The following is a 16,149-nucleotide window of genomic DNA, read 5'->3' as shown; positions in this document are numbered from 1 at the left end:
TTCCATCTCGCCGTCACACACCACCCTCAACGCCATAAGTTTCTCTCTGTTCCTTTCACTCTGTTTCTCTCCATTTGCTCTCTCTCTCTCTCTCTCTCTCTCTCTCTCTCTCTCTCTCTCTCTCTCTCTCTCTCTCTCTCTCTCTCTCTCTCATCACACACACTTACTCTCTATTAATCAACTACCCAAATTGGTGGTAACTTTGCCACACCACCCAACTCATTGCATCTATTTTCCCACAGTGTCTCTAGTTTTGGTTCTTTCCCTGGGTTCGCACTCTTCTAGTTGAGCCGTAAATTGATGTCATGGTGGCTGAGTTTGGGTTGTGAAGAGTTCAACAACATCGAGAAATAACGGCAGCAGCAAGCAACATGGATGAGGCACTCAGAGAAGATGACCGTGGGAGGATCATGGTAGTTGAGTCAGGGATTGATCTGTGATGAAGTATTCTGCTTTGGTTGCTTGGGAGGTTGGAGCTTTGGTGTTGCTCGTCGTTGGTGATGGGTGATCTTTCGGTTTTGGCAGAGAAAGAAACAAATGAAGTGAATAAGGTGTGAGAGAGAGATGAAAAGTAATGCTATGAGGTTACATCAAATCGTTCCAAAAAATACGGATGAAAACTTCAAAACGTGTTTCAGCCAACAACGTGGAGAAAAACTAAATAAAGAAGGCCAACGTGGTGAACTAGAAGTGAAAACGAGATCCCACACCGGTCCCTAGCATTTTTCATGAAATAAAGAAAGTAGGCGAGGTATTTGAAAAGACTAGTCTAAATAATTAAAGGCTATTCGAACATCTTAATCGTGTTATAAAAGTGATTGAACCCACTGATGAGTAGAGTAAACGTTGTGACTTTGAAACAACTTGGAAAGGGATGCTCACCCAACAAAATAAATTGTGTCACGGACCCACTTTAAAATCAATCAAATCCTCCACCATCACCATCGTTAATCGTTATCATCAATAGATACTTTTATTTTCAGATAACTGACTAATTTATAAGAGAAGTTTTTCTTTTTCTTTTTCTTCATTTTTTATTTTTATTTTTCTATCTTTCAACTACTACGGCGAGAAAAGTCGGATTTCAAAATAAATTTTTAATTGAGACCAAAAATAAAAATAAAAAAACAGTCGCGACATTTCATTAGTCGTCGGTTTTTTAATCTTCTTCTTTATTGGATATTATCATTATTATTATTTACATTTTCTGGTTTAGAAATGGTAAACGTACGAGATTACAAAATACAAACTCCTCACATGAACGGTATTTTTTATTCACTTTGTGTGTTATCGTAATCCTTTCTCTTTTGCATTGTGATTCCAATCCAAACTCCCCGTCGTGAACCCCAGATCTTGGTAGGACGTTGATATGTTTCTATGATAATATTAGGTTGCCTAAGAAAATGGTGAAAAGCCTCTAATACTATAACGTAAAAGAAGTATAAAAAACACAAAAGAATTATATAAAAATAAATTTATAAATTAATATATTGCATGTTATTTTTTATACATATTTTATAATAAAAATAAATTTATAATCTAATATAAAACTATACCCGCATGGGCGAGGGGCCGGGTCGACCATTTTTTGCACCCTCCCCTAAGATGTGGGGGTAAGGTTTACACCACCGCGTTTAGCCCTAGTGCTTTGGGGCTAAACAATCATTCCCCCCCCCCCCCTCCAACGCTCACTATAATAATGTCTATGGCCTGTTAGGCCCAAAAAAAATTCTTCGACCCAAAAGTGGCAAACATTTTTTTTATCTAAATTGTAAATTTAAACTTGTAAATATGACTATAATTTAAAAATTAATAACATAATTTTTAAATTTGTTAGTGCATATTTTGTACAAGTTATAGTATAGTAGGTATAGTTTTTATATAAGAGACTAAGACAAAACAAATATCTCACTTAAGTAACGTAGGACTCTTGTATTACCTAACAATCATGTATTATCTTGACCTCTTATATAAAGGTCACGCCTACTACATTAGAACTAGTACAAAGTATTAAATAAAAACTATACTTAATATATATTACCATATTTATATATAGTAAAACTACTAATATATATTTTTATATAAAATATTTTAATGTATGCAGGGCAGGGCTCCTTCTAGCTAGGGCCAGCTGCCTCTGCATGGGTTGACGGGATTGCCCTCCCACCATGCGGGGGCTAGGTAGAAGGGCGCAGGATTCCGCTGATGCATCCCACTATCCACCCTTAATTTTTAATATATTATATCAAGTCACATAGTTTTATAAGATTATTTTTTAATATATTTTCTATATAGTTAAAGTATTTCTTAATGCTGAAATAATAATTAATAACAACTAGTTTTATATGAGAATTAATTGTTATTAACCCAATACTAAAAGGGAAAAGAAAAAGAAAAAGAAAAAGAAATATCTCTTATGTTAACATTTTATAGTAAGGCTTTTAATTTGAATAACGTTGGTATATATAGTCATAAATATTATACAGTTAGTTTAAAAAAAAAATTATTATTAAAAAATTAATTTTTTTATAAATTTTATATTTATTTATATTTTAAAAAATAATTACGCAATACCTACATACACACCACTATTGATAGTTTTTTTTTTTATAAATTTTATATTTATTTATATTTTAAAAAATAATTACGCAATACCTGCATACACACCACTATTGCAACTATCCCAACCATGCTTTCTCTTCTCTCTTTTATCTTTTCTCTTTTCGCTTCCTCAACTTGTCTTTCTCGAGTGTGAATGCGAAAGATCGATTTGACTAATGTGTTGCAAACCTTTGAATTTCGAAGATCATTTCACGGCATCGACTCCAAACTTTACCATATTTTTTTTAAAAAAAAAAGGAAAAAAAAAAAAGAAGAAGATATCTTTCACAGTTTCACTTTTCTATTCAAATATAATAATAGCGTTTAAATATAAATATTTTTAAATTAATAATTATAATTTTTTTAAAATTTTTAAGTAAAAAATAACTTAATTTTTTAAAATTTTTAAATAAAATAATATTAAAATATTATATTATAACAATATTATAATTTTATAATATTTTTTATTTAACTTTTTCTTCTCTCTTTCTTTAAAATCTAATAAATACTTAATTTAAATTATCTTACTACAATTTACAACATTCTCATTTCATCTCATTATCCAAACGTTCATAAAATTTATAATTTTTATTATAATATATGCGATTTGACTATTTTTCCTTCTAGTAGTTTTAGACCAAATATTTTTTTTTTTTACTAATATTGTTATCACAAAATAAAAGGTTGACAATTCAATGTCAATTTTTTTTATTAGAAAGTCAATACTTAATTGCAAGTTTTTACTTTATAAATAAGAAGGGTTAGGTTTTCACCAAATATATTAAATTTATTTTATAATAATAATAATTTAACAATCGATTATATTAAACTATATCAATATACAAATTTTATTATATAAAAATTATGCATAGACAAAATGTGTTATCAATTTGTAAAGAAGTTAAAAACTCTAGATAATGATTTTGCATTTCTAAAATTTTGAATTTAAAAATAGAATAATGATACTTTATTGCTCTATCTTATCTTCTCATTTTAATTGTTTATGTATTTAATTTTTTATTTATTAATTAAAAAATAGATTATTAATATATTAATTTTTTATTTTTTAAAAATATATAAATAAAAGAAAATTAAAAAATAAATTTTACGTACGGAGCACGTCCAAGTGTAGCTGCTGGCGGCTCTCTTGAAAATTAAAGACGGGATCTTTCCCAATTTACCTACCTAGGGAGGTGAGAATAAGCAGTCGCGAGTACATTAGATGTTGCATAGGGGGGCTTCGGCCGCCCATTAACCAACACACCCACCCTTCTGAGTTGAGTTCTGTTCTTCCTCTCTCCCGTCTCAATGGGACGCACTGGATCAGGGAAGCTCAGAGACATCCTTGGTCTAATCAAGGACAAGGCTTCCCAAAGCAAAGCAGCCCTCCTCTCCAATCCCTCCACCCTTTCTTTCCACCTATCCCTCCTCCGCGCCACCACCCACGACCCCTTCTCCCCTCCCCTCCACAAGCACCTCTCCGCCATCCTCTCCTTCGGCCACTCCTCTCGCGCCACCGCTTCCTCAGCCATCGAAGTCCTCATGGACCGTCTCCAGACCACCCGCGACTCCTGCGTCGCCCTCAAGTGCCTCTTCATCGTCCATCTCGTCCTCGTGCGCGGCGACTTCATCCTCCAGGACCAGCTCTCCATCTACCCCTCCACCGGCGGAAGAAACTACCTCAAGCTCTCCAACTTCCGGGACAATTCCAGCCCCTTAACTTGGGAGCTCTCCTCCTGGGTACGTTGGTACGCGCAATACATCGAAACCCTTTTATCTACCTCTAGAGTTTTGGGCTTCTTTATTGCTTCCTCTTCGTACAGTTCAGAGAAAGATAAGCAGGAAGAAAAAATCACAGCGCTTATGGATAAGGAATTGCTTGTAGAAGTTGTCTCTCTTGTGGGTTTGATAGAAGAGTTTTGTAAGAGACCGGACCCTTTGCATGTCGAAGGTAACAAATTGGTCGAAGAGATCATGGGTTTTGTTTGTGAGGATCATTTCTCGGCAATCAACGAGGTTTCCGTTCGAGTCAGTGAGTTTAGGGAGAGGCTGGGTGGACTGAGTTTCGGTGAATCGGTCGAGTTGGTTTGTGCTCTGACAAGGTTAGAGAATTGCAAAGAGAGATTGTACGAGTTGTCCACCAGAAAAAGGTCAGTGATGGACAGCTTTTGGTGTTTGATTGGGGAGATTAAGGAAGGGGCTGGGATGGAGAAGGATGAGGGGAAGTTGATGATTAGGGTGAGAAGTGAGAAGGCGGGCGAGTCAGCTCGGTATGGTGAGCGAGTTCTGATCAGATCACGGGACTCGGTCCGGTTTTCTTCAGGGAGGTTTCCTTTTCACGTTCCAGAGTCGATGGAATCATGGCAAATGCAATGATGTGAAAATTTCCATGTATATATGCTTTCGAGTCCAAGTATAAATATTTATTATTTAATCAGTATAATTTTGGGTAATATCTGAGATTAATTTTGCTCATACGAGTTATGGTTGCTGCTGATGAGACACTCGATCGGATCATATATAGGTACTGCGCAGAGACGAATGCAGGGGAGAGATGAACCATGTTTATATCTGGAGAACTTCATCTTCTTTTCTTTCTGTAAACTGGGTGGGGTGGGGGCGGGGACATCCTCTTTGACTTGTGTATAATATGTGATTTTTGAGGGGTCTCTTGTCGGCTTTAACTTTTCACTTGAGATTGCCAATTCATTAGATATTATTTACTGTTTGGATAAGAAGAAAGGATAATAAAAATGAAGTACGTGATTTGATGTTATACCATATTAAATCATTTAATTTGTGAATTTATATAAAAAAAAAAAAAATTGTGATTAGAATATTTCTAAAAATAAACTTAAAAAGGTCCAATCTTATAGTTTTTATGGAATTGAGAGTTACTTTAGTTTTTGCAAAAACAGGCTTCTAGGTGGAACCAACTGCTGTTTATCTTTTTCTTAGAAAATATATTTGTCATATGTGAATATAAATAATAGAAATTGAAATATTGAATTTTCGTACTATCTCAATTAATTGTCAATTAAGAAAAATTCTTTAGACATAAAGGGATCCTACAAAGGGATTGACGTACTGATGTGACATTTTTTTTTGTTTCATTTTTTCTTCTTATTTTCTTTTGCATTTTCACTTTCCTCCTCTCATGTGCCTCCCTCTTCCCCCTCCTTGCACTAATTATGGTGGTCGGGGACCACTTCAAGGTGGACAGAAGTCGTCAGCGGTCCAAACGACACGGTTGGCTGGGATATAGAAGTTCACAGCAGGGATGGGTTCGCGGCTTGCCATGCACATTTTGTGCATTGTGGCTGGTTGTGGTGTTGTCGTGGTTGCGTGGCAAGGATGGTTGTGGCTTGTGTGGTCGGTGTCTTGTGGCCAAGGTGGTTGCGGCGTGGTTGGGGTGGGCACATTCGTGTTGCTAGGGTGGTGACAACACGGGTTGCAAAGTGGAGAGGCGCGAGATGCTTACAGTGTGGTTGGGGTGATTGCAGCATGTGTGGTTAATGGGCATCGTTCGGTGTCCAGGGTGGTTGACAGTCTGGTGGCTAGGGTGGTCGGGAACCATTGGCGCAATGAAGGGAGAGGGAAAGAGGAGGAATGGAGAGGAAACATAAAAAAAAAAAAAGAAAAAGAAAAAAAAAAGATGACACATGGCACACTGATACTAATAGTATACCACATCAGTGTGTAAGATTTCTTTGCAGGATTCTTTTGTATTTCTAGCAGCCCTCGTCAATTAAATAGCACCCTTAATTGCACTCTAAAGATTAGGGTATATTTAGATAGTGAGATGATACTTTTTAGTTTTAGATGAAAATTTAAAATATTATTTTTTAATATTATTATTGTTTTGAAATTTGAAAAAGTTTATTATATTTTGTGTGAAAATTTGAAAAAATTGTAATAATGAAATGAGATAACATAAGAATTTTGTATCTCATCATATTTACCAAACCTGCCCTAAGATTATACTTCATCACTTACCTTTTATTATTTTAATGGTTAGATTTATGGGATGTTTGGAGAATGATATGAGATGAAAATTATATGAATAGTAATAAAATAGTTTATGAATAATAGTGAGATAGTTTGAGTTAAGTATTTTTTAAAATTTAGAAAATGAGAGAAAATGTTGAATAAAATTATAATTTTATAATATAATTTGTTTTTAGGAATTTGAAAAAATTAAAATTATTTTTTATTTAAAAGTTTAAAAAATCGTAATAATTAATTTAAAAATTTTATATTTAAAAATAAAATAAAATAAAATCAGATAAAAATTTTATATTTCATTTGAGCTCCAAACACAAGAATATGATAAAAACCGACAATTTGAGAAGTACATGAAAGTGTAAACTATATTTTAAAAAAAAAAAAAAACACAAAATATTTACAAAATCTATGACTATAGCTCTTTATTTTAATGCTGATAAAGACTTAGGGATCTCAGGAAGCATTTGTTTTTATTTATTTATTTATTTATCTTTTTGTGGACCACCCCATGTTTATCATTTATTATAAGCTGTACCAAATCATAACTGCCCTAGGCCATACCCTATGGGCTCCACCCAAAAGAATTCGATTTATATTATTTTTGGAAAAGGATTAAAAAGTAATTAATCATGCATGTATACCAAAGAATGCTCGATCAGGAATCACAGTTACGTTTGGAATACAGAAGAAGCTGCACTCATTAGGAGTTGAATTTTGATTTAAGTCTAGTTTAACATTTAAATATATAAATTTTAAATTATTAAATATCATTTAATTCAAGACACTTTATACCCAAGAGTCGTCATGATCTTCGAATTAAAGAAAATAAATACAGAAATAATCATCATCATACAGCTTGGAAACAAAACGTATTATTAATTTCATCCAAAAACACACCTAATAAAGATGGCGGAATTCATTTCAATGGGACTACACGTATAATAATGTTGCCGTCTCTACAACAACATTATTAGTTTTGATCTTGCTTCATGTCCACTGCCCACTTGGTCAGGCGGTTGCCTGCCTTTTCTGCCTGCAATTTCAAACCACGTTAATAAACAAAGATTTATGTTACATTAGTCATCTTTGTGTATTGTTTATATATTATATTAATATAATGAGTTAAAACAGTTTTTTTTATATTTAAAAAATTAATATAACTAATCGCAGTAATAGAATATATAAAAAAAATATACAAAAACAACTGTAAATAAAATTTTTGATAAAACCAAACCATGAGCCTTAATTAATAATTAGTATGAATATGTATATAATAAATAGGAAAATTTTATAAACCATACTACTATCCTGTTTACATCATACTAATTAAGATGTGATACATTTATCATTATTAAATAATCATTTATTATATATTTCTTTTTTATTAAATAGTAATAAATATATCACATCATATATAATAAAATATAAATAAGATAATAATGTGATATATAGTATTATTTTAATATATATTATATTAAAGGGTCTTTTTAATTAGTTAATTACCTCTTTATCCCAGTCACAACGGACAGTAATGATGCCCAATATCAAGGTTTGAACTGCTGTCCCACCAAATATCATTCCATCCCAAATTCCCTGCAGGCCAGCCAGCCAATACTTGATGTTTTTAATTTTTTAAAATTACAATGAATCTCACGATAAATAATACTGTATTGCACACTAATTTACGCTATAAGAGAATTGGTTTTTGTAATCATTTTTTTTTACAATTATATTATATTTTTTATATTTAATTTAAATAACGTAAAAAGTTATTTTTTTTTATAGTGTTATAATAAATAGAAGTTAGATGATCGAACAATTCATCATCTTTCTATCTTTAGAGAGTGTTTTTTTTTTTCGTTTGCGCGATTGATCCAACTATGGATACTTACCATAACTCCTAAATGGAAGACCCATTCCATGAGAACCCCAAGAGGCACCCCAATAAGATAGTAGCAACCCAAGTTGATGTATGCAACGTATGATTGCCATCCCGATCCCACAGCCACGACTATTAATGAACCAAAAACACATGATGATCATGTGAAAATGAGTAAGCTAGTTTTCATGAGAGCATGCATGCATGCAGTTCAAATCATACAATAATGGAAATTAATTAAGAAATTAGCATTAAATAATTACCAGAGAGAACTGGTTGAACACTATTAAGAAGAACTGTGAAGGCTAAGAGGAGGGAGAGCTTCTTCACTTCTTCTAGGACGGGTTTGCATGTAGAGAATATCAAGGCCAACTCATTTTGGAAAATCAAAATCAATAACCAGAAGAAGAGACCTATTATAATTGATGTAACCACTGATACTTTGGTGGCAAATTTAGCCCTTTTTCCATTCCCAGCTCCAAGCTCATTTGCCACCCTCACTCTATATCATTATCATCATCATCATCATCATCAAAAGATTTAGTATGTAATGAAATTCTTTCATCCAAGTCCTTCAAAAGAATTTTAAAAACAAAATTGAAAAACATGCGCACAAATATTTTCTTGGATTTAAAAGGAAATTATAAGGTGACGACCCACATGATCATGACCATGATCTATAGAAGTAAGCTTGTTTTACTTCTAATTTGTCCTCTGAAGGGTGTAAAAACAGAGCCATGTTCAGCTTACATAAATGTGTAATGAGTTTTAGGCCTGGTTTGGTTACATACTATCTTATCTTATCTCATATAATCATTACAACTTTATCAAATTTTCACATATAATATAATAAATAATTTAATTTTTTTCAAATATCAAAATAAAACTAATATTAAAAAAATTATATTATAATAATATTTTATTCAACTTTTAACGAAACATCTCATCTGAATTATGTAACTAGACGAGATTAGCTTTTCAAAAGAAAAAAAAAAAAAAGGAGACTAGTAAGTGATTAATAATGTGTCGTACTAAGTTTATAATTAACAGCATAACTCAATATCGTCGAAACAATGAATTACTTGACTGGCAATTGGCAAGCACGAATTATGGAGGAGCATGTGGTTTTCTTCATTTTTCCTTGGGGACATCAAATAATTCTAGGCAATCGAAGGTTGTAGCCACTCATCATGGAGAGCATGAATCATGCGTTTTTTTTTTCTTTTTCCACTTTTAATCTGATTGTACATTTTTCTTTAAATTTTACTATATATAAATATAGTTACGCATTAATCTATGTACCAATATTGATTTATTTATATTTAAAATTTAAATTAACACTATTTTCAATAAAATTTATTTTTTAATCAATTATATTATATTAATACATAGATTAATATACAATTATATTTACAACTATATTTATCTTTCCTTTGGGACATTGATCAATCAGATAGTGCAACGGACAACCATGCATCCAGAAATAATGTTTGAAAGTCCAGAGGCACATGGACCATATCTTTTGTACGTACCCTGGCCCTGGAATATGATATGGGCCCCAACAAAAGACTTCTGGGAAAGAAAAGACCAAGAAATTAATCAATCAAACATACCCGGTTGCAGCAAAGAATCCCAGAGGAATCATCATCTCCCAACCACTTATGGACATGCTGCCAAATGACAAAATTAGTATGAAAGTACCAAAATTAATTCACAATGAAGAAACTCACATTTCATCCCTAAAGATAATATTAATTCTTTCATAACATGACTATCAATTTATGAAACTCATAATTTTCTCAAAGACTATTAATTTTTATGAAAAAATTTAGTTATAAATACAACGGCACACTAATATATATACAAATCTAATGTGATTTGTCAACAAGTAAATTTTATTAAAAACAGTATTAATTTAAATTTTAAATATGAAAGAATCAATATTGATACATAAATTACTACATAATTTCACTTATACTAGCAAAACTCTTAATTTATAAACAATGCATGATGTAAGATTGGCAGTTATCCTTGTGAAATGAGATATTATCGGGTCCTATTTTAGAAAGTAATTTTCTTCTCAAGTCGGTGTAGAAAACACAACATCTACGTCATTGATGTAGCATCGGCATGATTTAATTTGTAAGTTTTAAATTTATAAATTATTTTTATAAACAAATATCCAATTTATATCACTAATTTATTATAAAAATAATTGTTTATTTGTAGTCAGTTATTTTATATTAAAATGACTATTTTATTTTTTTTAAAAAAATGAGTCTATTCTTACCACAAATAACTTGTTTATAAATGCTCATTTTTCTTTTAATCATATATTTTTTAAAGAAAAAATTGACAAATATGATAATTGAATGTGATGCAAAAGATTACCATATGGACAAAGCATCCACGGCAATCTCTGGATTCTTCATGTTTCCAGTCATCAGTATTAGTATTTTATAATACCAAGTCTCTAAGCTGCAAGTTTGAATGAAAACAAAAAGACGTTAAAAAGAGCCAAAGACGGCCAAGACTACCATAGTTCAGAGAGAGAGAGAGAGAGAGACCAAAGCATGACGCCAGAAGCAGCTGAGAGTTTGACAAACTCCCAGAGACCAGAAAATGCATCAATAGAGAAGCCAGTCCAAGTAAGACGACACCCGCCAAAGACAGTATAAATAAGAAGCCCAAAGGCCCCAAACACTAAAACCCACCAAGAAAAGTTCAAAATAATGGTTGTTCCCAGTTCCCACAACTCCGAGCTGAAGTCTATGCACAAATAGCCAACACGACAACACATGCACCAAAAGTGCCACCAGAGTTACGAACGCAATCACTCCTGTTTTGAGCTGGCTCTGCAAAAACCTTTGCAGAGGGAACTGAAATGCAAAGCTGAAATGAATCGGTATTGACCACATGCACACGATCCCAGATAGATCAGCTACATCTGAAGGCTGCCCCAAAAGCTTCAAGACCGGAGAGGCAAGAGCAGGACACAGCAAATGAAAAGAACGATCCATGATCGTTGCAAGTATATACCCATCATGTGGTAGTTTTTTGCCCCAAAAGCTTGACCGCATAGCGTTTCTAAAGCACTTGTCATACCTAGCTGTTAAAACCCAGAACGACAAAAAAGCAAAAACAAAAACAGTTGTAACGTTTTCTATTTGTTTCCTTTCTGTTTTTCTCACAGAAGACAAACAATTAGATCCTATACATATGTTTTATGAGAAAGAGTCATTGATACCAAGAGGCCCATGTTGAAGGCAACGACAACATTGTAGGCAATGGAGATGGCGGCAAGCTCAAGGTCACCCAAGTGGCCAGCAAAGGCCTGGGTGATGACGAACATGGAGTAGAAGGCGAGGCGGCTGAAGATTGCAGGACCCACTATGTGCCACAGCTTCTTTGATTCAATCCAAACCCTCAAAACAAGATCTTGGTCTGGATGACTGTCTTGTCCATCTTTGGATCGGCCAGACGTTGGAGCTAAATCCTTCAGTAAGGGGACTTTCTCATCCTCGACCGATGCCCTGTTGCTATACATTTTTCAGTAGCTAGCTAGCCTTGTTTATCTTGCTTGTTCACGAATTTCTTGGGGGTCCAAACAGTCTCTGAGAGAGAGAGAGAAAGAGAGAGAGAGAGTTGAAAGTCCCAACACTATCGATCTCATTCTTTGGATGAACCCTTTGATCGGGATTAATATATACAAAAGTTGTGTTGTCATTTCTTCTAAAAAAGTGAACATGCTGTTCAAAAAGACATTAAGGAAATAATAAATTAATCAAGTAGTTCAAGAATAAGATAAAACTTGTTAAAAAGAAATAATTTTTTTTTGATAATAAAGAAAGAAAATAACTTGTTAAAAAGAAATAATTTGATTGCACACATAAAATATAACCCGATCATAGAAAAAAAAGTTACATTTGTAAGTCACGCGAGGACACCGTTAATAATGTTAATATAACATAATTTGAATTATAAGAAAATTTTTAAAATCTGAATCTTATAAATTAAATTTTATGATATTAATAATATAAATAATTTGAATTATTTTATTTTTAAATGAAACATTAGGTGGGCCTTTACATTAGTACTATTAGCCTACTATTTTAGACAAACACATCGTGCGCAATATGGGACAATTGTCCATGTGTTTCACGATGAAAACTATAGTCATTGTTGTTTTTTTATCTTTTTCTTTTCCTTTTCTTTAAGTTTGTAATAATTTTGTCATTCCATCATTATAGTGTACAAGCATTGATGAGATCGATGTTGTCCCACATTCGAGTAAAATACATCCTTGCTTTCCTAGAAGCACATTAGAACATCGTTCACATTCATAAGCCAATTCGGAAACAGTTATTTGGGTAAGAATTAATATCAATTAATAGACCCCACAATTGTATGCTTAATTGGTTAAACATTTTTAATATATACATATAATAAAGCAAAAAGATGTAAATACAAATAAACTTTGAACCGTTTGACAAGTTTTCAAATATTTTCAGATATTTTCTTTCTAAACATTACTTAAATATAAAATACTTTTTTAATTTTTAATTTTAAGTTTTTTTCATCTAATCATTAAGATTTTTCCAAACTCTAAGATAAAATACAAAATATAATACTACTTTTTCAAATTTCAGAATAAAAATATTTATATTAAATAATCTTTTAAACTTTATAATATTTTTATTAAATTTTTTTTTGTCATTTCTCAAAACTTAATAAGATATTTTAATTTAAATTATTTTATTACTATTCTCAAATACAGTGAGGTATTCTAAAGATCTAAATGGACCTTAAAAAATCAAAAAAAAAATATGAAAAGAAAATAAAAAGAAAAATATAAGAAAAAAACAGAAAAATATGTATAAGCAAACGTAGGAAAAGACATAACATTAATTTAAGACAATTCTAAAACATTAAATATTATGGTTGTTGGGTAATTTACCAAAATAGGTTTAGTACGATTAAAAGAAAAAATAAAAAATGGAAGAGAAGGGGGATGTCCCTCCACAGATTGCTAAGATCCTCCAAATCTCACAAATAATTGTACAAGTGGATAAGATCGTCAAGATCATCACAAGAAGTTACTGTCAATATATACGACAAACTTGTCGTTTTGGCAAAGGGACATGGAGGAGAGGGGGTCATGAATGGTCACTTCAAAATTTCTAGAAGAGGAAAAAATTGAAAAACCATAAGAGAGAATCTACATTTTGCATATAGTTTTATATAAATTGGACTATTTAATACAGGTAGAGAATAAAAAATAATAATTATCAAATTTTGACTTTATTATCAGAAAGCAAGTGAAAGAAAGATACATTAGCTTGGCTTCCTTGGCATCAAATGGGAAAGGCCAAAGCAGTGAGAGGGCTTTTTGGTTTTTTGTTTTTTTTTTAAGCAATAAGAGGGCTTAGGTTTAGAGATTTAGAACATTTTAATTTAACATCTAATCATTACCTGTTCAAGTACCCTCTCACAAGTTTGAGTGCATTGTCAAGAATGCACTAGATATAACTGATGTACTCATTGAATTGGAGGATATTTCTCTTTGTATTAATGCTTCTCTTTTATAGAGTTTTATAACAATAAAATTATTTGATTCCTCTAAAAAAAATGGTTAAATGGTGGCCAACACAATTCACTATAATAAAAACAGGTTTTTGTAATCAATTTATTGTAATGAAAAGACTATTCGCAACTAAAATTAGTTACAAAAATTCATTTTTCTTGTAGTAATTTCTTAGTTACTAGCTAAAGAACATTAAAAAATGGAGGTGCCATTGTGAGGTTGTTGGAATATATACCAACCAATCCTTGGCTGCTATATATGTGTTCTCAAATGAGATATGTGGCTTCACCTTTTTTAGTTGAATGCAATGCTTTGTGGAGACCCATGGAGCTATGTGGGGAGCTTGGATTGTGGGATGCCATATTTGAAGGAGATGCAAAAGAGATGATCGATGCTGTTAATTCAAGTCAAATTCAATCGTTATGCATAGAGAAAGGGAATGAAGTGGTAGACAAGTTAGCAAAATTAGTTATAGATAGAGGGGAAAGGGAAATTAATTTGTAGGATAGAAGAAGGACCACAACAGATGGAACATTTAATTATAAAGGAAAAAGCTTGTATTGATTTGAATATATAATGAAACGATACCTATTTTCTCTTTAAAAAAAAAAAAATACCAATCCTCGGTTGATAAGGGCTAAGTTAACTTTAGCCTTCACCAAATTTCCTGCTATTTAATGCACAACTTTTGTGGGGGCATCCATGCAATTGCATTCTGGTGGTGATCATGGGAGGAACTTTTTCTTTTAAATTTCTTTTGGGTTAAGTAATTCTAAAATAATTAGTAATGTTATATACTATATTATCATCCTATTTTTTTTATTATATTATGTAAAATGTCGTATTTTTATTACATTTAAATTTTAGATCATCTTTGGGTTAGTGTTGACCGACAGTACTAATTAACGCAAATGATCATAAAATGTACACTTTGGTTATTTCAAACCTATAATTGTATAAATCATTCATATTTTGATAAGCAAATAGGAGTCTTGAATCTATATATATATATATATATATAGATCATGTGTGCTTTGTGAAATCACCACTTGTCTCAAAAACTTAAGCTGATGGAAAGAAATAGATTTTATTATTTATTTTTTATCTTAACACTCCCACTCATATGTGTGCCAGACTCTTCCTCAATAGGTAGACCAATACGTGAAATATTTAATTAAATAGATAGAGTATAAAGTTAACATTCAAACTCAGGATCTTTGCTTTGATACTATCTAAAATTATCACTTATCTCAAAAATTTAAATTGATAAAAAAAAAATATATTTTATTATTTATTTTATATCTTAATATGTGTGGTCTTTAAAAATATATATATATATATATATGTAAATAATAGGGTGGTGGGACCATTTCTGTTACAAAATTATAAAGAAAGAGAAGGTGAAAAGGAGGGTGGCAAAACAATAGGCCGGATGCTTCCTTCATTGCAAAAGGTGTGGTCCATCTCGTTAATTAGGTATTGCGAAATGAGAAAAGTAAATAAAACAAAGTTGGGAAAATTGGATAAAAAAGTTTTGATTTTCAATCTAAGGCCACGACCCGTTACCAAAATTCAAAACATCTTATCTTATTTTATTATTATAATTTTTTCAAATTTTTATATAAAATATAATAAATAATTTAATTTTTTTAAATTTTAATACAAAATTAATATTAAAAAATTATATCATAATAATATTTTATTCATTATTATTTAAAATATCTCATGTCATTTCATATCATATGTATATAACCAAACAGAGCCTAATTCTTTGTTCGTGAATAGCCTATTCAACAATCAAATCAAGTCGAGTTGAACAACCTGTCGAATAGCATTGTTCATTTACAATATCCCTACGTGTAAGTGCTTGATCTTTCTCTGAAATGAATTGGTCTGCCTTATCGGATCACCGTGATCGATTGAGAATTGCCTTCCCTGTATAATGCCATTCGTTGTGACATTTTAGAGATCAAGCTTTGTATAAAGTTCTAAAACCACGTTGGGATGTTGAGATCATGGTCTGAGAGATGATTTAATGGTATCTTCCACAAAAACAACCGCACAGCATTTATACCAAAGA

At 31.7% G+C, this 16,149-nt stretch overlaps 1 protein-coding gene and 1 pseudogene across 1 annotated transcript; one reads left to right on the top strand and one right to left on the bottom strand.

Annotated features, from left to right (window-relative positions):
* Positions 1 to 3,782: 3,782 nt before the first annotated feature.
* Positions 3,783 to 5,382, top strand: LOC122297573 (putative clathrin assembly protein At4g40080). The gene has a single exon (XM_043107683.1). The coding sequence runs from the start codon at positions 3,910 to 3,912 to the stop codon at positions 4,975 to 4,977; it is 1,068 nt and encodes a 355-aa protein (XP_042963617.1). The 5' UTR covers positions 3,783 to 3,909; the 3' UTR covers positions 4,978 to 5,382.
* A 2,015-nt stretch (positions 5,383 to 7,397) lies between these two features.
* LOC122297563 lies at positions 7,398 to 12,148 on the bottom strand (annotated as a pseudogene).
* Positions 12,149 to 16,149: the final 4,001 nt, after the last annotated feature.

Source organism: Carya illinoinensis, chromosome 2 (assembly GCF_018687715.1).
Source record: "Carya illinoinensis cultivar Pawnee chromosome 2, C.illinoinensisPawnee_v1, whole genome shotgun sequence".
Lineage (NCBI taxonomy): Eukaryota > Viridiplantae > Streptophyta > Magnoliopsida > Fagales > Juglandaceae > Carya > Carya illinoinensis.
This window is presented reverse-complemented; position numbering and strand designations above follow the sequence as displayed.

Bases quoted from the DNA above. Each gene is read 5' to 3' on its own strand.
- LOC122297573 (XM_043107683.1), top strand. From the start codon at position 3,910: ATGGGACGCACTGGATCAGGGAAGCTCAGAGACATCCTTGGTCTAATC.